The sequence below is a fragment of the Perissodus microlepis genome, chromosome 8, assembly GCF_051167445.1.
Source record: "Perissodus microlepis isolate ML-2025 ecotype Zambia chromosome 8, ASM5116744v1, whole genome shotgun sequence".
NCBI classification, from domain to species: domain Eukaryota; kingdom Metazoa; phylum Chordata; class Actinopteri; order Cichliformes; family Cichlidae; genus Perissodus; species Perissodus microlepis.
This window is the reverse complement of record NC_140468.1, coordinates 15,692,775-15,715,524: the sequence shown is the minus strand read 5'-3', so window position 1 is coordinate 15,715,524 and position 22,750 is coordinate 15,692,775. Positions and strand designations below refer to the sequence as shown.

Here is a 22,750-nt window from a genome sequence, read left to right as displayed (position 1 = left end):
GTAATAAAAAGAAAAAACAGAACTTTTTTTTGTTTTGTTTGCATTTATTTTTTTTTACTTGACAGATTAAACGACATAGATTTGAATTGTCTAAGAATAGCCTATCTGAAACAAATACTATCCCACAATTCCTTACTCAGGCCTTTGTTACATTATTACATCTCCTTTTCTTCTTTTTTAATGTGCACAATAACTCGAGATTATTATAATGAATGTTTAAAAGTATGATTCATTGCTATGAGGAAACAACGTTCTTTGTGAGTGTCTCATGCACATTAGAGGTAAGACAAAGAACATTTATTGGAACTCTACCAGTGCTGGCAGTACAAAAGCATTGCTGCAGGGAGTCCTGTTCCTTCACATGAGATGTATATGAGCCAAAGAAGACGTGACAAGGTAATTAAGTTATTTCGGTTAACCTCCTAGGACCTGGCATCCACATATGTGGACATCACATTTTGGGTTATTTAGACCAAAATACTCAATTTTGCTCTACAGGGGCCTGATATCCACTTATGAGGACATTATACTGCTACTGTTCTATCAAAATTTTAAACGAATATTCTCCTATGCTTTTATTTTTCTTGAAAACAAAAATAAGGTAAAAACATAAATAAATCTGGTAATTCTTTGTTTTTACAGTCATAATTTTTATTCACTGGCTTTTGATTCAGTGGTTGACTGACTTGTATTTTATTGTTTTCGCTATGTTTATTATTTTATCGTATTTATTATTCTTATGGTATCTATTATGTTTCTGTTGTTCAGCACTTTGGTCAGCCTTGTGTGTTTTTAAAGTGCTATATAAATAAACGATGATGATGATGATGATGATGATCCGGCCCCAATATACCCAAATATCAAAGAGAAATTAAAAATGCACACCATGGAAGAGTTCGGGTCTTAGGAGGTTAACCTAAAAATTATTTTCAGACTTCTCTGGGATTGTTTTATATTATTATTATGTGCTATTATATTATGTCTATGCTTAAATTTATAAAGCCATGTGTTAGCGCCATTTATAGTTATTACATGTTTTATTTTGAAAAGCCTGAAAGGGATATGGTGCTTTTGTTGTGAGAATTTGTGAGAAATAAAACAAGTGAATGGCGAATCGATACGATGGTTTTACCGTCGTTGTTGCACAAAGCGACGCATAAAACAGCCTCTTGTCCATCCAGACTCTTATTTTAGATATAAGAGAAATAGAGAACTCCAAGAAGAAACAAAGATAGCCATTACACCATGTTTAGATTTCACTGATGTTGCGCAGTAATGCCTATATTATTAGCTGAGAGTATTTCAGTGCACATCAACATTTAAACTTCAAAACATCTTCTGCTCTATAAGCTACTTAACAAATTGTGTACATATACATGTTGCATACCCACTTTTTTATTTATGTATATTCATTCTGCAGGTTTGATTTTGAGTTATGGCGGGTCAAACCCCATTGTTTTTGCTGCTTTTGGTGATTATAGGTGAGTATTAAATAAAATCAGCCTAATGATTTATTGTTGTTGTATTGATTAGCTTATTGCTGTTTAACGATGTGAGGATTCTCAGATTCGTATTCAAACACGTGCTTATTGTGATAGGTCATGTGAGTCCTCAGACAACAAGTAAGTGAAAGCTTTGATCACCTCTCTATAATTTATTAACATTCTCTTGAAGATCTATCAGAAAACACTAACAGTAATCAAAACTTTTTCCTCTGTCATCAAAATTTTAGCTGCACATTATTTTAATATAAGAGTTATCTCATCAGGTGGCTTTTTAGAATAATCTGATCTGAGTTCAGTCTGAGGCCACCACCTCCTTGTTGGTTGTTGTTTTTTAGTTCTATAGTGTTCTGTTTTTGTGTTCTGATTTACTCTTCCTGCTATGACAGGCCAAAATGCTTTCAAAAGGATTTATTCTGGTTCTTCATGCTGCACCACCCCAATTCCAAAATAAAGTAATGGAATTGGAATCTAAACAACGATTTGCAAAGTGTTCCTTCATTTTTTCCTGTTTAGAATCACAGCTTTTATAAGATTTGTTGGTGCCATCTAATTTGAAATGAACCAATATATTTTTTTAATGGTACAGTTCTAAGTTCAAACTGTTTGTGTGTTTAATTTCAAATACATTGAAGTTTCTGAGATTTGCAAATAACTTCAATGTATTTTTAGTTACCTTTTTGACAGTAACTTTTTTGGAATTGGGGTTGTATTTATTAAGACACTGTATCTGTAGGATACAGTGTTTAAACTGCAGCATAATGGGGCAAATCCCTTTTTTACTCTTTTAAGGTACCCTCTATCCAATATCTGGAACAACAAACAATGCTTCAGACGATGGAAGTTCTCCTCTTATTGTCCTACAGCGGGATTTCCTGTATTTTGGACAGTCGTGTAATCAGATTTATGTAAGTAAATTATGTTTTGGAAAACTAAAACATCTTTGTTTTATACATCTGCATTTTAAATGCAGTTACAAATCAGTTACAACCACAGAGCTGAATTGTACATGCATGAAAATGAAATGAAAAAGAAAAAGAAAAGAAAATTCACTGTTATGAAAGTAATAATGTATGTTCAATTTCTACATTACTTGCTGACTTGTCATTTTCATCCAGTACCAAAATATATAAAAATAGTTGAATGCTTCTGTGTGGTGGAATGTAGGACCAATAATTACTTACAAGGAAAATGTAGCTGTAAAGCAGTGATGATTTATCGTAGACTGCAAAAAAAGATGGCTGGGTGTAGCTTTTGGGTCTGAAAGTGAAGTCAATGCTCGCAATATGTTCCTTAAATATATGTTTTTTCTAATGACCACCAGGGGACAACTCACATAGTTTGACAAAGGCAGCTATTTAGTAAGAGTCCCACATGTTAATGTGTGCATATATACCTATGTGTGCATAAGGTCACTCTTTGAACATCTTTCAGCTTTTGCCATGTGTGGAGACCAAACACTGTTTGGTATTTCTGCCACCTCTGCACACCCACATATCAGGTAGCAAGTTAATGCAGGGTGTCATTCCTTTCCACCAAAAGCTTACTTTATGAATCACAATAGGTTACCAAATTGTTAGCGATTCTTAGTCACTATTAAAGACACTATTAAAGTGCTGTCAGAGTTTGTTGTTGCATACAGTTAATTATACATGACTGCAGTGCAAGATGGTGCGGCTTCCCCCTGTGGGGCGAGGGCACCTGGACCTGGGATATAGAGTATGGTTGGGGGTTGTGATTGTGTGTACAGTGTCCATTAGTGTTTGTCTTCACATTAGGTGAGTGCTGAGTATTGGTATGTGTGCATAAGGGAGGGAATGCACGTTTGTGTCTGTGTGTGCCTGTACGTGTGTGTCTATATGTCAGGTCGGGACTTAGACTCCACCTCTCTGGGAAGGAGGCCTATCTCCCCTCGCCACACTCCCTGCCGGTAGCTGATGCCTCCAGGCGTCAGTGCGTTGGTGGTTCTAGGTATCTGGGACTGGGTGCCCGGGACTCAGTCGGGTCCTTCTTACAGGGTTGGGGGCCCTCAGGCCTCTGGGCCTGCGGCTTGATTCACTCTGGCACAGCTGGCTGCCGGCAGAGCCCGCGGGCACGTCACTGCAGCCCCCTCTGGCTTCTGCTCTGTGGCTGCTGGGTGACCCCTCGTCTGGGGGTCTCCTCAGCTTTTCCCAGGAGGGTGACATGGATGCCCCTCCAATGGTCCTTCTTGGGCTCTCGCACTCTGGGGCCTGGATCTCCTCCATGCCTGCTTCATGCCCTGGGGGACAGGGCTATAGCTTTTTTCTTTTCCTTCCTCCCTTTCCTATCCCCCAGCCATGTCTGTCCCATCTTTAACAACTAAAAATATAATAAAATAAATAAATAATAACAACAAAGATGGATCAAATGGACCACTATGGCAAGGTCGTGATGGTCCACTTGTTAAAGTAAATCTGTAGGGTATCTTTGTTGGCCTTCAGACAGAAATTTTGATGGCTAAAGAACCAAATGGGACAGGCAAAAAACAAACAAACTCCCACCCCAAAACATTGTTCTTGACTTTGTAAATTAGTACATGGAATGATACATCATGTATAATTTTTGTGAATATAAATTAGATGTTATTGTTGGGAAATGAAAATGATGCTTTTCTAAGGTACTGTAGGTACATAAACATTTGAAATGAATAATTTTAACCTGTTATTAGACAGTTGCTAGCAACACAATGACATCAGAATACATCATACATAATGAAAATTTTGTTGCTATAAATTATATTATTAAATATTATTATATTTAATAGTTGAATAAAGATTCCCCAAATATCAGCATGGGCTGCTGGTGTCTGATTGTTAGGCAAAACAATTTTCTCCTAATAAAGGTTAAACAAAAGAAAGAAAGAAAACTCCTAGTATTCTTTAGATAAAAATTAGACATTATTTCTCGTACACTTCTTTGAATTCTGTCTGTAGGAGACAAAGTTGGTTAAGTGAACCATTGTGTTTACGTTGATGAGTTCATGTGGTCACAAAAAAATTGACAGGGTATTGGTCTTCTGCATAGAACTTTGCGATCACCAGCTAATGATGAAATTTACTTCACCTGGGCACAAGCAGATCCTAATGCAGATCTGTAATGTTTATCTTAGGGTGGATCTACTTTCTCAGATAGACCCCTTTATCATCAGCTGGTTTATAACACATAGATAGTAGTGGTCAGAACTATCAGCTAAGGCTTTGCAGTGTGGCCATTTATCTTTTACATGCAATCTATGGGCAAAATCAGCTCAAACAATTTGCACTGTGTCACTAATAAGTAAAATTCCAGTTTTTGCCAAATTAGCTCATGTTTGTTCTGGGCATTGAACTAAAGCATTTTGACAGTAAGCAATCTCTTATACTGGAATGTGGATGAGTCAGAAAACGAGCAATGGTATTTTATCTCCAGCTAACTAAACTAGTATAAATATGAGAAATGGCTAGCACAAAGCTAACATTATCCTTATAGTTGCAAACTAGGTATAGAGTACTTAAATATCAACTTATATTTTGAGATTTAATGTTTTTAATAAGTCAAAAGTATTTTGTTCATCTTTGTGAATCTGACTCATTACCCCATCAGTGAGTGATTATTGTTTCCTCTATTTATTTATACTACACTACAGGTATAGTATAGGTTTGAATGGTACAATTTGATATCCCTGTGTTGGTGCTGTTCCTATATCATCATAATAATGCTAGTCCAGGGCCAACATCGCAACTGATCATGAGCATGTCTGAAAATTGAGTTTGCATTAGTCAAGAATCTGGCTAATGCTATTAAAAACTATCACTTGCAAATCAAAAAGTAACATAAATTTGGCCAACAGCAAGCTTAACCCTGACAATGTATTTATTAAAATGTTTTTTCCTTACATTACATACACATCCTTACATTTCCTTACAAAGACATAATATTACAACAACATGACTGGTCAGTTGTAATATTGATCCTGGACCAATATTACTATGATGATGCAGGAACAAGACCAACACAGTGATATCAGATCCACCATTTTAATAACAAGTGATCAACACCTGTGTCTGAAGTGCCTACAGTTGATACCTAATTTATACTGGTTTTGACTTACAAGAATGTTTTTATTTTCTAGGTAAACAACAATGGGCATCTGACCTTTGATGCATCATGGTCTAGCTTCAGCCCGCAACGGTTTCCAATGTATGGATCCAGAGACATCATCGCTCCATTCTGGACAGATTTAGACAACAGAGAAAATGGTCAGATCTACTACAACCAATACACCAGTGGCAGTGTTCTCCAGCAAGCTACACAGGACATTAATCAATACTTTCCAGGACTCAATTTTAATGCAAACTGGGTCTTTGTTGCAACTTGGTTTGAGGTTGCCTATTTTCGAAGGAATGAAACAGTAAGTCACCTCTTACTAAATTATGCAATCAATATGAAGTATAGGGTTATAATACCTATGAATATATATACTTTAAAAACAAGAAGTTGCTTTTTTTCAGCAAACAACATTCCAAGCTGTCCTGATATCGGGTGGCCAGTACTCATTTGTGCTGATGAACTATGGGCAAATAGACTACACAGCACGTTCTATACAGGTTGGTACCATTTAAAATATAATATAGTAAAAACATATATTTTTAGTTTTTGTGGCCATCTCTTACTTTAAGTTAAATGCAGGGATATATAAATACAAAATAACCATGCAATTATTTTTAACAGTGTGACATGTCATTTTCAGGCTGGATATGACACAGTCAATTCTACTCACCATTTTTCCATCCCTGGATCATTCTCAGGAAACGCAACAGGACAGTTCTCAAATTTCCGTCTCAGCAGCAATGTCCATGTGCCCGGTCGCTGGGCCTTCAGGACGGACCATGGATCAAGAGGCTGTACTTTCAACAGTAAGACCTGAACTAGAGAACGATCATCATAGCCAGCTGATCAAAATTCTACGAGAATTCTATGAGAAGAATGTTATTATATTAAATGACAATCCCCCTCTCTAGCCCTTCATTTTTTGATCTTCACTCTGTGAAAACAATAAACAAAAATGAATCCTAAAATTTCAAAATTAACACTGTTTGAGTAGTAAGAATCTCTTCAAGTTGAAGTAAAAAAATGTAAAGTATTCATTTTTCTATTGTTTCAAAGGTTTACCAGTGCAGCTTGGTGATTCCTTCTGGAGTGACAGGACCTGTGCACAGAAGTGCACATGCACCTCAGCAGGCCTGCAGTGCCGCAACCAGCCGTGCTCCTTTTCACAGATCTGCCAGCAAACTTCCTTCCGGTTTTCTTGCCAGACAGTGCAGAGACGCGCTTGCACCATAAGTGGTGATCCCCATTACTACACCTTTGATAACCGAGTGTTCCACTTTCAGGGCACTTGCACGTATGTTCTCTCTGAGCAATGTAACAGTGGACTGCCCTACTACAGAGTAGAAGGCAAAAATGAGCACAGAGGCAGTACTCGAGTCTCTTGGACACGACTGGTGAAAGTGCATGTCTACAATGACACAATTGAGCTTGTCAAAGGACGTCGTGGTCAGGCAAAGGTATGGAATAAGAATCAAGTTTAAACTTGCGGTGATATGTGTTTGTGACATGTGTGTTTTACTCTTTCTGTATGCTGGTGTTTTTACAGGTTAACGGGAACTTTGCATCCACTCCATTCTTCCTTAGCAATGGCACCGTGCAAGTTTATGAGTCAGGTTTTTCTGTGGTCGTCAGCACTGACTTTGGTTTAGTGGTGTCTTATGACACAAATCATTATGTCCAGATCAGCTTGCCCTACACTTATCAGAATACAACATGCGGTCTTTGTGGAAACTTCAACAATCAACCTCAAGATGACTTTCGCACACGCCAGGGCGAGCTTGTGAGCTCTGATGTGGTTTTTGCTAACAGCTGGAGAGCATCTGGGGATAATGAGCCTGGTTGTGAGGCACAGTGTGGAGGTCTGGCCTGTGCTGGCTGCACTGCACAACAGACAGCATTGTACAGCAACACTGGCCACTGTGGTATCCTCAGCAGTAGTTCTGGACCTTTTGCTGCTTGCCATCAACAACTTCCTCCACAGTCCTTTGCAGACAGTTGTCTGTATGATCTGTGTGTAGGAGGAGGGTACCAACCTATTCTCTGTCAAGCCTTAAGTGTGTATGCAAGTCAGTGTCAACAAAATAATATTCGGCTGCAAAGCTGGAGGAGAACCGGCTTTTGTGGTATATTAACCAATTTTTAAAAATTATTTCAAAATATAATTTTATTAAAATGCCACAGATGCTAAAATCTAATTTTTTCTCTTCTTTCTAGAAATCCCATGCCCAGCCAACAGCCACTTTGAGTCTGAAGGCACAGGATGTCCAGCTACTTGTCTCAATCCCAACTCCATCCACAACTGTCCTCTCCCTGTGCAGGAAAGCTGCATCTGTGATTCAGGCTACATCCTCAGTGGTGGGGTCTGCGTCCCTCATGCTGAGTGTGGCTGCAGCTTTGAGGGCCATTACTACCGCTCTGGACAAACTGTAATACTAGATGAAAACTGTGGGAGACGTTGTAGCTGCAGTTATGGCACCATGACTTGCCACTCTCATGGTTGTGGGCCATTTGAATCATGCAGGGTACAGGATGGAGAAAGAGGATGCAGACCAAATAGCTATGAAACATGCTGGATCAGAGGCCCAGGGTCATATCAGACATTTGATGGACTGACATACCAATATCCTGGGGCGTGTCAACTGACACTTGCCAAAGTTATGGGACTGTCCAGTCACCCAAACTTCACGGTGACAGCAGAAAAAGTGCCAAGAAACCAGCAAGACTTTTCCAATGTGCTAAAGTTTGAGGCAGAGGGGACACAGGTCTCAATTGAGATGGAAATAAACGGCAAAGTTCAGGTAAATGACAGAAATACAATTGAAAGTCATTGTAGATTAATGTGTCATAATGAAAGACACACAAAAAAGTTGACACAAGCAGATAAGCTACTAATAATAGGGAATCATTAAGTAGAGATCACTCTGTACTTATTCGGACATTATTCTACATTGTTGTTTTCATTGTAACCAGAATATTACACCAGAAAATCTGAAATAGGAAAGGTTACCTTTAAATACTGTCACTTAGCTTTGAGTTGCTTTTTTCCCCTATAAGAATGAATTCCTTTATAGTGTACCAAAATGATTCATTTTATATTCAATATTCATTTTACTTTTACTTTTTAATTTAGTATGATGTTATTTAACTAACTATCAATTTGTCCTACTGATATACTCCTTCATTTAAACAGACCATCACATCACAGGCTGCCATGTGATCATTATAGTATGACATTTTTATAGTACCACAGTATAGTAAATACAACAGATGTTGATTATAGTGGGGTATATTGAAGCAGTTGAAACAATTAGCACTTTAAAGCATAATAAATTAAAACAGTCAAGATGTAAGATAGACAGAAAAGGCTGTTGCAGAGTTTTGGAGCTGCATTAAGGAAGACCAGTTAGCTCTAAGAGTCAATCTGGAAATTGTTACAAATAAAAATGATCTAATATAATAGCTCCAAACTGGTTGTTTGGTAAAAAAATTATTATCTACTATATTCTACAATAAGTACCAAGCTTAGGACTTATTGGGAAATGACAGATGGAAACATCATTAACAAAATGGTCTTTACTTGAAAGTGTTATTATAATTATTATGACTGACTATTTTAACGCCTTTTAGGTGGCTGGTCAGGTGATCAGGCTGCCTTTCAGCGCTAGGTCCAATGGAATCCAAATTTTCTACAGCAACCTGCGCAGTGTCATCATTCGCACCTCCTTTGGTGTAACTGTGCAGACAGTCTGGCCTCACTTTGTCCGTGTCACTGCTCCTGGTGTCTACAGCGGTTCACTGGGTGGACTCTGTGGTAACTACAATGGTCGTCCGCATGATGACTTCCGCACACCCAACGGTGTCCTGGTCAACAGTTCTCAGGATTTTGGAGACAGTTGGCGAGATGGCTCTCTGGCTGCTCACTGTGTGGAAAGCATGAACCAAAATTCTACAACTAATTACAATTCTACTGAGTACTGTGGCATTCTCAGCTCACCAGATGGGCCATTTGTACCCTGTTGGTCTGAGGTTGACCCAAGCCAGCAGGTGGATGTATGTGTGAAGATCATGAGGGGCTCTAACAATCCAGCATCAACTCTGTGTGACGTCCTACGAGATTATGCACTAATGTGTCAACAGAAGGGTGTTGCCTTAGGACAATGGAGAAATGCAACTGGCTGTGGTAAGCATTCAACTGTTTTTGAAGTAATTCTAGCCATGATATCCAAATGTTAAAAAATGCTTTTTTATGTTAACCTGTTTGTTTTTCTCCAGCACTAACCTGCCCGTCAAACAGCCATTATGAACTCTGTGGAACCTCTTGTCCTTCTGCTTGCCCCAGCCTCTCTTTCCCCTTCACCTGTGATACTGTGTGCCAGGAGGGCTGTCAGTGTAACAGTGGTTTTATTCTCAATGGCGACCAGTGTGTTCCACCAACATCTTGTGGATGCTATCATCAAGGACGCTATCGCGAAAGTGGTGAGCAGTTCTGGGATGGTGAACAATGTCAGAGCTTGTGTACCTGTAACGGCACTACAGGGAACGTCCACTGTACTCCCAACTCCTGTGGGCCCCAGGAGTCCTGCCGTGTGGTGGAGGGCGGGTTTGGCTGCCATCCCAACCCTTCTGGCACCTGCTCTGCCTCTGGAGACCCTCACTATTTCACCTTTGATCGTAAGGCCTATGACTTCCAAGGAACATGTCGCTATGTTCTGGTGACCCTTTGTAATGCCACTGATGAGCTGAATCAGTTTTCTGTGGAAGCTAAGAATGAGGCATTGAATGGGTTGCCAGTTTCAGTCACAGCAGAAGTTTTCGTGAATGTGTGGGGCTATCATGTGCACATGTCAAGATACAACAGGGGTATGGTAGAGGTGAGCGGAACTGTTTCTGAACAATTACTCATATTTTACATTTTAAAAAGCAAAATTTAAAGCCACAGACAGTTGCAGATGAACCTACCATGAGAGAGACCTCCACTTAACTGCAAAGTATTGTTAGAAAATGGACAACACAAAATTGCTGTAAAGGAATGTTAAAGAGAAAGTAGTCTGGAAACTTCAATTTCTTCACTAGAGAGCCTCACTGAGTTTATTTTTAACAATGAGCTATCACTTACACTTGTAGGGACAGTAATAAAAAATAACCAAATGTGAGAGATCCTTGGTAAATAATTGCCATGTGCTGTTGGTCATTGTGCTGCTATTGCATTTGTTTAGTACTGACATATGACTACGGATAAAGGGCATATGAATAAAATTAAATATTTTTGGCTTTCCTAAATTGTTCTTCCAATGTCCCAGGTAAATGGAATAACACAGAATGTACCAATTCTCTTGAATGGAAGTCGAGTATCTATCTTTGCCAGTGGATCTCGAACAATTGTCCGCACTGATTTTGGCTTAAGCGTCATATACGATGGATGGAGTACAGTTTCTATCACTGTGCCTCCAAATTACAGGTATCTGCCATTCATCTTCGCTCAAAATCAGCTGGTGTTGCAATTGCTCACACACTCACACCTTTAAAAGTGTTCATAGTTATGCACTACCACACTTTTATAACATAATTCGAATGCACAGGATTTTATTTGGCTCAGAATGGTCTTTTGGGGTGTCCCATAAGATTGATGATCCTCCCTACAGTAAAACCAATGAATCTGTTTTATCTTACTGTTCTCATCAAAAGGGGAAAAACATGTGGACTTTGTGGAAACTTCAATGGAAATTCAAATGATGACTTCTACACCCCATCTGGAACAACAGTCGCATCTCCAGATGAGTTTGGGAGAGCCTGGAAGGTCCCAGGAAACTACACCTGCAGTGATGGATGCGGCTCATCATGTCCGAGATGTCCCAATGAACAGCCCGCTAGAGATCAATGTGAGGTGATCCAGGCAGCTGATGGCCCCTTCAGTTTCTGCCATGATAAGGTGGACCGTGCACCATATTTCAACGACTGTGTGTTTGACGTGTGTGTGGCAGGAAATCGAGGTCATGACCTCCTTTGCAGGGCTCTTGAAACATATGTTAGAGCCTGTCAGTCTGCTAATGTTCGAATCTACCCTTGGAGACAAAATACCACCTGCGGTGAGTACACCTGTCATTGTGTTGCTGATATAGTATCAAGCACAAGAAAATAAATTGCTTCTTTTTTGTTGTTGTTTTTGTAAGTGTGTTGAAATATGGTGTCTAAGTTTCATGACTGTTTTTTTAACCACCTGACATCCATCTTTTGCTTTCTTGATTTTTCAGCATTGGACTGTCCAGCCAACAGCCATTATGAGCTGTGTGGTACTGACTGTGGCCACACCTGTGCCAGCAGTAATGATACCACCTGTGAACGGGCTTGCTCCGAGGGATGTTTCTGTGACGAAGGCTACCGCAGGAGTGGAACCAGTTGTGTCCCAGTGGAACGCTGTGGCTGCCAGTATAATGGATTCTACTATAATGTAAGTTCTACAAAGAACCACAGAGCTATATAAAAGAGGGATATAGTTTAAAGGTTTTAATTTCATAAATGATTTGAGCAGATAATTAACAATGACAGCTTGGCAACAGTAAATACATGGTAGGCTTTACTAAAGTTGTGGTTATTCTTCCTCTTTTTGTTGCATTCTCTCACACAGGCTGGCGAGTCCTTCTGGACAAACAGTTGCTCACAGAGATGTGAATGTCACGCTCCAAATGACCTGCGATGTTCTGCTGAGTCTTGCACTCCAGCACAACAGTGCTCCATCAGAGACGGCCAGCTGGGCTGTTACGATGCCATGTCCACCTGCACAGTGTGGGGGGATCCACACTACATCACCTTTGATGGAGCAGTGGCTCATTTCCAGGGAACTTGCTCCTACATCATCACTGAGAGCACGAACCATGGCACTAACGAAACCCAGTTTCAGGTGATAGCCACCAACAATCACCGTGGAAACAACCGTGTGTCATTTGTGTCTGCAGTGGACATATACCTCTCAAATCATCCAGAAAGTGTGCACATCAGGATCGGACCCAATAAAAGAGTAACGGTAAATACTAAGCTTTCTACGTTTCGCTCATATGAACACCTTCACAGCAGGTACTTTGCATGTCTCTCATAACTCTTGTTCTTCTAGGTAAATGGTGGAGAAGTGTCTCTTCCCACCTCTGCAATAACTTTAGCTCAGGTGGTAAGGGAAGGCAGCTACATAGTTGTCGATGCACCTGACCTGGCGGTCCAGTTTGATGGCCAGAGTACTTTGTTGGTAAGAATCGCCCAAAACCGTCAAAACAGAGTCACAGGTATGTGTGGAAACTTCAATGGCGACTCTGGGGATGACAAAGTCTCACCCAATGGCACACTGGCACAAAATGACAATGACTTTGGACAGAGCTGGAAGTCAACAAGAAGCCAACCAGGGTGAGCTGTTTGGAACTTTTTTAGGATATTCCAAAAATAGAGCCTTGTTGACCTTCATCAACTAATATAACATAATGTCTTGCTTTGAATGAGAAGATTTTATGGACATTTAAGGACAACAGCATATATATTACAATCCAGTAAAAATAATAAATGTACTGTTGTGTTGAGTGTGAATTGGGAGTGTAGATGTACAGGACATTTTACCAAAGTACACAAAATTTCCCAAAGTGTTAAACATATGTCTTTTCCAGATGTGGGTCTACTGATCAAAGAAGTGGCGATGGACTGAATGACTGCACCTTTAGAGAAGAATACTCCCAACTCTGCAGTGTCATCACCAACACCACCGGTCCATTCAGAGCCTGTCACCTGCACTCTCACCCTGAGCCATTTTTCACTTCCTGTGTCTACGACCTCTGCCTCTACACTCCAGCCAATGGCATGCTGTGTTCTGCTGTCTCAGCCTATGAGAAAACCTGTTCTGTTCTAGGGCTAGACATCCCTGACTGGCGCTCTGGTTTACTGTGTGGTAAGTTTGTGCTGGATAATTAAGTGATGTCTTTTTGATGTCTTTTGATAGAGCTTAACAGGTTTTTCTTGAAAGATTGGCTTTCTTTTATTGTACCCCTGTCACTCTTCTTCTGCAGAGGAGTCAGACCCATGTGAACAGCTGAACTGCACAGAGTACGAGTGGTGTGGTAAGAAGGACGGTGTCTATGGCTGCTTCTGTGATGAACACCATGACCGAGGCAACAATGAAAGCTATGGTGAAGGAAGCTCCTATTTAAACCTTGTTTTATTTTTGGGTCATTGGCAATGGTACTGCAGTGCAGTTTGTACAAGAAAAATGGGATTTGTTAGTTATTTGTTTTCTTATTCTTCTTTTTAAACTTGTATTAACAGACTCAACCATCACTTGTGCCAGTGGTTCAGGCACCATGTCCGTGTCCCGTTGTCAGCTATTTGAGGCTGGTTTTCACTCTGATGCCCTCCATCTCCGAGATGAATCCTGCAATGGGACTCTTGAGTATGGTCGACTGGTTTTCCACTTTGACAATGACAACCGTCTGTGTGGGACAGCACTCAGGGTACAGTTATAAAACCAAAATATTATGGATAGTCACTGTTATTATACATGTCATGTTTTGTCATTTATATTATAAATGACATCATATTCAATTTGTAATGGTTTGTTTTTTTAATTTTAGAGCAACGGAACACATTTCATGTATGAGAACATCGTCCAGGGTATTGTGGATCCTCATGGAAGTCTTATCAGCCGCCAGAGGAGCATCAATCTGCGTTTCTGCTGCGAATACCCCCTGAATCAGGCCTTGTCTATGGCTGTGGGCATCAATCCTGTAGAAAGGTAACAATACATCTCCTATGCATTATATACAATACTTAGATAAGATTTTTACATATTCCAGTGTTTTATGTAATTAAATGTGCACTTCAGGCATCTTTTGGGAACTTATTTTGAAAGATAGTGCTTTAAGATCACAATACTGACAATGAGACAAAATAAAAACATGAAAATGAGAACGTCATTTTTGCCGCACATTAACATTACACTTTTTGATGTTCATGCATGTTAATAATGTTCATCATTTAATAATGAACTCATTTGTAGTATTATTATGTTTTTTGTAGCATCATTAGGAAGAAGATTGCAACCGGTCAAGGACAGTACAGCATAAGAATGATCCCCTTCCAGGACCCTGGCTTCCGCTTCCCCTTCAGGAGTGACACAAACATACAAATGGAAATAGATCAGAGGTTATATGTGGCGGTGAGAACAGAAGGAGTGGATCAAAGCCACATCTCCACCATTCTGGACTCCTGCTGGGCCACACCAGTCAACATGCCAAATTACCCCATCCGCTGGGATCTTATTACTGCAGAGTAAGAGCACGTTTGCACTGTCACCTTGTCTTAGTATACTTTATTAAAAACTTGAAAGAATTAGCCCGAGACAGACCTCTCCTCGTTTTTTCTCCACCAATTCTTCCTCATAATGAATTCTGCTGCTTTGCTCTATAATCTGGGATATTTAAACGTCTACCTGTCTTCCAGGTGTCCCAATGAAGCTGATGGAACAGTAGAGCTGATTCAGAACGGCATCTCTACTGAGGCCCGATTCTCCTTCAGGATGTTCACTTTTACCAACTATTCATCCATTTACCTTCACTGCAATGTCCACCTGTGTCTTTTGAGACACAACAATTGCACAGCTGTACGTACCACTGTTATAAATTCTTATTGGTTTTCATTCTTACCTAATAAATTTAAAAACTGTTAAATCTGCAGAAGCCTATAAACATTTTTTTTCTCTCAGCGCTGTTACCCGGGTTACCACAGGCGAGTTCGGAGGGATGCATCCTTCCATGACACTTCATCCATCTCACTTGGACCGCTTGTTTCAAGGCCAGGTAGCAGAGGTACATTGAAGCTCTCATGTCTCTTCACCTTGCACTCTTATAGATCACATAAAGTTTACGGATAAAGTAAATGTAAACTTGGTTCTTCTCTTGCAGACCCAGTGATGCAATTAAACAGTGGCCAAAGCCAGGTGACACCTCTGCTGGCCCTGCTGGCCAGTTTGATCCTAGCCAGCATGCTGGTAACCCTGTTGGTCAAACGGTTTGCTCCCAAAACTCCAGTCTAGAAACCGCCAAAACTCTGGAGATCAAAAATGATCCATATTTTGAAAACCATTCATTATTCAGTCACTTCTCAATGGTATTTTTCATCTGAGTGTTGTCTTTGTCTTTCTTGAGGAGTGTTTCTTTAGTTGTGGTAAGGTGTGCAGTAAGTTGGCTTTAAATCTAAATGGGATAAAATATGTGTGATATTAAAGTTTTAACCTTCTTGTTGCATTCACTGTTTGTTGATAAGATTAACTTGTTCTTGGTTTCTGTGTGAGATTTTTATAATTAAATCTACATCATAATTAAAATAATGATGTATAATCAAGGGCAAATCAAGGATTAAATAAAGTATTTAGTGCACATATACTTGTCTCTCAGAAACTCAACCAACACTACTTTGGATTTACAAAATAAAGTGATAGTACAAAGTGAAGTACAATAAACTGGGTACCTACGGTTTGAGCTACAATTTAACATGATTACTATTTTTGCTTCGTTTTATCAGTTGAAATAAAAGTTAATGAATAATCGCCTAAATGTATCACAAATCATTCATAATATGTAATAAAAATCTGATTATGAACAATGTCTATTTCTTATCTCCAGTAAGATCATACAGTAAAATGTGTTGTTGAATAAAGTCTCACATAGTCATTCTGTTATTGACGTAGAAGGCCAAGTTGATCTTTAGCACCCAGCTGCAACCCGCAATACTTTTTTGGATTTTTATGATAAGCATGTTTATTTTTGGAGAAAAGCTATTTGTACACAATATAAGATAAGATAAGATAAGATAAGATAAAACTTTATTAATCCCTCGGGTGGGTTCCTCTGGGAAATTCGGTTTCCAAAAGCACAGCACCGACAGAAGTTACGGAGTTACAGAATATTATATATATATACACACACACACACACACACACACACACACACATATATAAATACAGAGACATATATAAATAAAATATACGAAGGGGACAAATAGAATAAATAGGAATAAAAATAAAAATACAAGTGAATTGCACATTTCAAGTATTGAGGTCTATTGCACCATTGACTATTAACAAAAGTATTGCACAAAAGGTATTGCACAGTGAAGTGAAGAGGCACTACAGCTTAGTTGTTCCCCCCTCCTTTGTCCTCCTGTTTCCCCTCCCTCTCCCCTCCAGAGAGGAGTTAAACAGTCTGAAGGCATGTGGGACAAAGGAGTTTTTAAGTCTCTTAGTTCTTGTCTTGGGGAGAAGCAACCTGTCACTGAACAGACTCTTCTGGTTGTTAATGGCCGTGTGCAGAGGATGCCCAGCATTGTTCATAATGTCCAGCAGTTTTTTTAGTGTCCTTTTCTCTGCCACTGTCACCAGAGTGTCCAGCTTCATGCCGACCACAGAGCCAGCCTTCCTGATCAGTTTCTCCAGCCTGGATGAGTCCTTCTTTGCTGTGCTGCTCCCCCAGCACACCACAGCATAGAAAAGTACTCCAGCAACCAATGCAATCTTTGCTGTCACAATTCCACAAATCAGTGACTCATCTGTTAAAACATTTGTGCTTATGATTCTAAACTGAGAGTAGGAATGATCTCCCAAATAACAGTTTTAATTGTTGCTCATTGATTGTTAAGCGCATCTGTGCTTGTTTGTTGCAAGTGTTACCTTTAAGACATAATGACCTATTTAAGAATAAGACGAGGCTTGGCTTGATAACATTTATTATAAGACATTTTTCCTCCTTCCCTGCTCAACAAAAATTGGGCTGTCACCACAAATTCAGGACACAAATTCTTACTATGGTTAACTATTAGAATCAAGAACTCATGAAGGAAAGGAAAATATCGGGAAAATCAGCTTGGATTACAGTTACAGGAGTAAAAACATTAGACCCACCTGCTTAAATGATGCTTTGCCCATGAAGAGGTTTTGATTGTGGCATTCATAACACTTTACAAACACTGACAAATTTCCTTTTACTTACTTTGTTCATTTACAACATGGTGATTATGTTTAACAGTTATCTGTCACGCTCTCTCATGATATTTCCATTGATAAGATCACGTGGCTGGCTAGCACATGCACGGGTGTCTGAAAAGTTGAACTTTTCTCAGGATTTCAACACAAGCACTGCAAGTGAAGCAACCAATGTCACGTTCAGTTTATTATATGAGTGCTGGAACTGTAGATGTATAAATCCTGGACTGGGTGTGCTTTGACTGGAAGCCAGGAATGATTGGGTTTGTGTGAAAGCCAACTTGATGGTGGAGTAATGAATAGGTTGAGCCTGCACACAGCTTTAAACCTGTTCTTACTCTAAGTAGGCTAATGCTGTGCAATAATTGCTGACCTAAATACATAAGAGAAATAATTATTATCCACATCCCATTGTCATCATTGCTGCCAGGATATTTCATGTTATTTCTATCAAAGCTATTATTTATTCTGATAAATTACAAAGATTATGTGATGATTATGATTACTATGTGATTGATATTAGTTTCATTTCTCAGTAAATGAAAATGAAAGAATGAAAGGAGGAATGTACCCAAAAGGAGCCGCGCAACCTGCACAAGGCCCACATTTTTGTTTTTTACTTATGGTATCTTGAATACTTGGATGAGTGACAAAACGTTTCTCCCACTGAAGACGCTACGTCCAGATGAACAGAATCAACTTTTGGGCATTTACTTACCTGGATGATTGAGCATGCATCAGGACGTTTCATGGGTTATGTTTTGAAACAGGATCAGGATTTTGTGCTATTTTACCTTAAATTGTTATCCATCTGCTTGAGTGCAGTAACTGAAGCAGATATCTTGTGACTTGTTTCCCATCCTAGAGACCCTGAAGTTCTTTACAACAAAATAAAAGAAAAAAACAAAACAAATCAAAAGACAAGTAAAAGTTAGTATGCAGCCACTTACAAAGCTTACAAAGACACTAAAAATGTCATCTTGTTCAACAGAAGGGAAAATCCACCATTCTTTGTATTATAAAATACTTTAAATGTTAAAAGCCTTTAAAATAGCAATTTCAGTTTTCCAGGAGTTAGAGTTTATAATTTAATGTAATTCAATTCAAATTTATTTATGTGGCAAATCAAAACAACAAGTGTTTTGATTTGAGTGTGTTTCCCATCCAACCACAGCTGACAGGCCAAACCGCACACCTCAACAACAAAAACACTTCCTGTATCTGGCCCTCATGAGACTTCACTGGCCACTCAGAAGCCAGGAAATCCTATATTCGGATAAATGCAGGGAAAACAACGAGGTAGATTCAACACATACTTATTACTGGTTTGAAAGTGCAGGTGTGAACATTCAAATGTGCAAACATGTAAATATCAAAACATGTAACCACCAAATGGGTACATAACTAACTCTATAACCCTCCTAAACACCTCTTTGTGTATCAAATGACATAGAAATTTACTACACTTTACACATGCATTAATTCATAAGGAAAGCATTTTCAATTTTGGAATTTTGCACACAGTGTGCCATCTCTGCTGTCACGTTTCACAATCAGTGAACATGTCAGTGGTAAAATGTTGATTCATACTGATCATAAACGACGCCTGTGCTCTTTTGTCTGAGGATCCAGTGGCACGTTTAAGACATGACAAGTTTACTAGGAACAAAAAAAAGGCTTGGCTTGATAACACTTGGATTTTGATCGAATGTTCAGCTTCCACCAATCCTGGGTATTTTCATTCTCCTTCCTGGACAATAAAAAATGTTTTCTGCTCCAAGTACATTGTGTTTCTGACCCCTGTCATATAAACATTAAACCACTGGAAACCCCCATTATGAAAACACATTATCCTTCTGAAAGCGTCCGTCAGAAGATTAGTAGACTGTAGTTATACAGGAATGAGTATGATCAGCACTGGTGTTTAAACAATGCTCTCTGGACCCAAACCTGTTATGTTGATGTGGATGTGGCCCTCAAATGCAGTCCAAAACATGGGCATGTCACGATCTGCAGTGTCAGAGGATCCAAAATGCAGATGAGAAGAGGCAAAACTAGATTTTTAAAAAATATTAAACAAACAAGAAAACCAACTAAACAAAAAGTAATCACAAAAACCTAAACTGGGAAAAGTAAATTCATTAAACTTGGAACACCTGGAAATCCCCAAACACTTGAGGCATGGAGACATATAAACAAGGGAAAAGGGGAAACTGACACAATATATACACATGAGGAAAGACATGGTCAGTGGAAACATATTAGGAACACAGCAGGAATGAATTAGACATGATGAGACAGGGGAAGCAAAACTGAACACACTGAACGCAGGACGAGACTGTAAAAAAAACAAAAACAGGAAGTAACACTGAGACCATGACTAAGATGTAGGAACTTGACACGAGGAAAGGAGAACGAGAGTCCACGCCAGACTGCAGAGACAAAAAACATAAGGAGGGGAACATGGGAACAGATAGAGACAAAACACAAAGACATGACTAAGACATGGAGAGCGACAGAGCGGGAAATGAAACACAGACAGACCACTACGACACAAAGGGCGAGAGACACAAACCGGAAAACATACACAGAGGACATGATGGACTCTCATAGGACACATAAATAGGAGACAAAGACAAGAAAACATAAACCAGAAATACAAATGACCTCAGAAATATGAAAAATAACTAAACTCAAGACTAAACTGTATAAAGTTATTAAACATAACAATAAACCAAAGAAAGAACCAAATACAGAATAACTTAAAATGCTGGGTTGATGAACCAGATCCTTGACAGGGCAGGTATTGGCAGTGCGAGTCTTGCCTGCAAAAGGGTCATCTCTATATAAGGAGGTGCAGAAGAAGAAATGTGAGGTGATATCAGACATCAGTCCACCCACAATTGATTCTAAGAATTTAATAAGTGTTAACATTCATTTTTTGTAACCCGCAAGTGTTGACTGCCTGGGTGCAGCAGCTTTTGCCTCTGCTGTTATTTGGATGAAATTTTCCTCAAGTAAAATGAGAAATATCTGACATTACAGAATAGCTGCAGTTACAAACACTACAGGGAGTGCAGAATTATTAGGCAAATGAGTATTTTGTCCACTTCATCCTCTTCATGCATGTTGTCTTACTCCAAGCTGTATAGGCTCGAAAGCCTACTACCAATTAAGCATATTAGGTGATGTGCATCTCTGTAATGAGAAGGGGTGTGGTCTAATGACATCAACACCCTATATCAGGTGTGCATAATTATTAGGCAACGTCCTTTCCTTTGGCAAAATGGGTCAAAAGAAGGACTTGACGGGCTCAGAAAAGTCAAAAATAGTGAGATATCTTGCAGAGGGATGCAGCAGTCTCAAAATTGCAAAGCTTCTGAAGCGTGATCATCGAACAATCAAGCGTTTCATTCAAAATAGTCAACAGGGTCGCAAGAAGCGTGTGGAAAAACCAAGGCGCAAAATAACTGCCCATGAACTGAGAAAAGTCAAGCGTGCAGCTGCCAAGATGCCACTTGCCACCAGTTTGGCCATATTTCAGAGCTGCAACATCACTGGAGTGCCCAAAAGCACAAGGTGTGCAATACTCAGAGACATGGCCAAGGTAAGAAAGGCTGAAAGACGACCACCACTGAACAAGACACACAAGCTGAAACGTCAAGACTGGGCCAAGAAACATCTCAAGACTGATTTTTCCAAGGTTTTATGGACTGATGAAATGAGAGTGAGTCTTGACGGGCCAGATGGATGGGCCCGTGGCTGGATTGGTAAAGGGCAGAGAGCTCCAGTCCGACTCAGACGCCAGCAAGGTGGAGGTGGAGTACTGGTTTGGGCTGGTATCATCAAAGATGAGCTTGTGGGGCCTTTTCGGGTTGAGGATGGAGTCAAGCTCAACTCCCAGTCCTACTGCCAGTTTCTGGAAGACACCTTCTTCAAGCAGTGGTACAGGAAGAAGTCTGCATCCTTCAAGAAAAACATGATTTTCATGCAGGACAATGCTCCATCACACGCGTCCAAGTACTCCACAGCGTGGCTGGCAAGAAAGGGTATAAAAGAAGAAAAACTAATGACATGGCCTCCTTGTTCACCTGATCTGAACCCCATTGAGAACCTGTGGTCCATCATCAAATGTGAGATTTACAAGGAGGGAAAACAGTACACCTCTCTGAACAGTGTCTGGGAGGCTGTGGTTGCTGCTGCACGCAATGTTGATGGTGAACAGATCAAAACACTGACAGAATCCATGGATGGCAGGCTTTTGAGTGTCCTTGCAAAGAAAGGTGGCTATATTGGTCGCTGATTTGTTTTTGTTTTGTTTTTGAATGTCAGAAATGTATATTTGTGAATGTGGAGATGTTATATTGGTTTCACTGGTAAAAATAAATAATTGAAATGGGTATATATTTCTTTTTTGTTAAGTTGCCTAATAATTATGCACAGTAATAGTCACCTGCACACACAGATATCCCCCTAAAATAGCTAAAACTAAAAACAAACTAAAAACTACTTCCAAAAACATTCAGCTTTGCTATTAATGAGTTTTTTGGGTTCATTGAGAACATGGTTGTTGTTCAATAATAAAATTATTCCTCAAAAATACAACTTGCCTAATAATTCTGCACTCCCTATACAGCTGGAGTTTCTGTTTTGTATAGTCAACATGGACAAGAAGATGCCAGAGCTTCTCGATTTTCTTCATGCACCAAATTTAATGAGGAAAAAACATTTTATCTTCCTTCACTCCCTCTTCCTGACTGTAAACACTGTGTTTACCATCACTAATATTTTGAGAATGATTTACTGTGTCAGCAGTAAACCCTTTGTCTGAGATCTGTATCTATGGTTGTTAAAGTTACTGCTTGACATCTGACATCATTCTTCTCTAAATATCCTTTGATGGAGTATTTGATTACATTTCCTAGGTAAATATCCCCAACTATATAAAGCCTTGTGTGTCCCCTGCAGTCTCAAATGAGCGTGAGAGACTCACAACTAATATTACATCAAGATTCAACAGATTCATCTGAATTTAGCTCTGCACTTAGGTTATAAATTAAAAAAAAAATATTTTTCCCTTTTTAATGAAGAGATCTGATTTGACAGAATGGTGGGTCAAATCGTGTTTTTT

General features: G+C 39.4%; 1 protein-coding gene across 1 annotated transcript; it reads left to right on the top strand.

The window, feature by feature from the left end:
• Nucleotides 1-312: 312 nt before the first annotated feature.
• LOC146381642 (alpha-tectorin-like) lies at nucleotides 313-16,240 on the top strand. Its single transcript, XM_084937732.1, has 25 exons — nucleotides 313-396; nucleotides 1,421-1,481; nucleotides 1,599-1,622; nucleotides 2,295-2,410; nucleotides 5,635-5,913; nucleotides 6,014-6,109; nucleotides 6,253-6,418; nucleotides 6,669-7,069; nucleotides 7,159-7,735; nucleotides 7,827-8,410; nucleotides 9,240-9,792; nucleotides 9,885-10,483; nucleotides 10,913-11,070; nucleotides 11,298-11,698; nucleotides 11,864-12,060; nucleotides 12,238-12,633; nucleotides 12,721-13,004; nucleotides 13,259-13,536; nucleotides 13,655-13,774; nucleotides 13,911-14,095; nucleotides 14,216-14,376; nucleotides 14,661-14,912; nucleotides 15,084-15,243; nucleotides 15,346-15,448; nucleotides 15,545-16,240. The coding sequence occupies exons 2-25, from the start codon at nucleotides 1,436-1,438 to the stop codon at nucleotides 15,673-15,675; spliced, it is 6,267 nt and encodes a 2,088-aa protein (XP_084793858.1). The 5' UTR covers nucleotides 313-396; nucleotides 1,421-1,435; the 3' UTR covers nucleotides 15,676-16,240.
• Nucleotides 16,241-22,750: the final 6,510 nt, after the last annotated feature.

Coding starts and splice junctions, on each gene's coding strand:
- LOC146381642 (XM_084937732.1), top strand. CDS start 1,436: ATGGCGGGTCAAACCCCATTGTTTTTGCTGCTTTTGGTGATTATAG. Junction 8,411..9,239: donor AAATAAACGGCAAAGTTCAG/GTAAATGACAGA, acceptor AACGCCTTTTAG/GTGGCTGGTCAGGTGATCAG. Junction 13,775..13,910: donor AGGCAACAATGAAAGCTATG/GTGAAGGAAGCT, acceptor TTGTATTAACAG/ACTCAACCATCACTTGTGCC.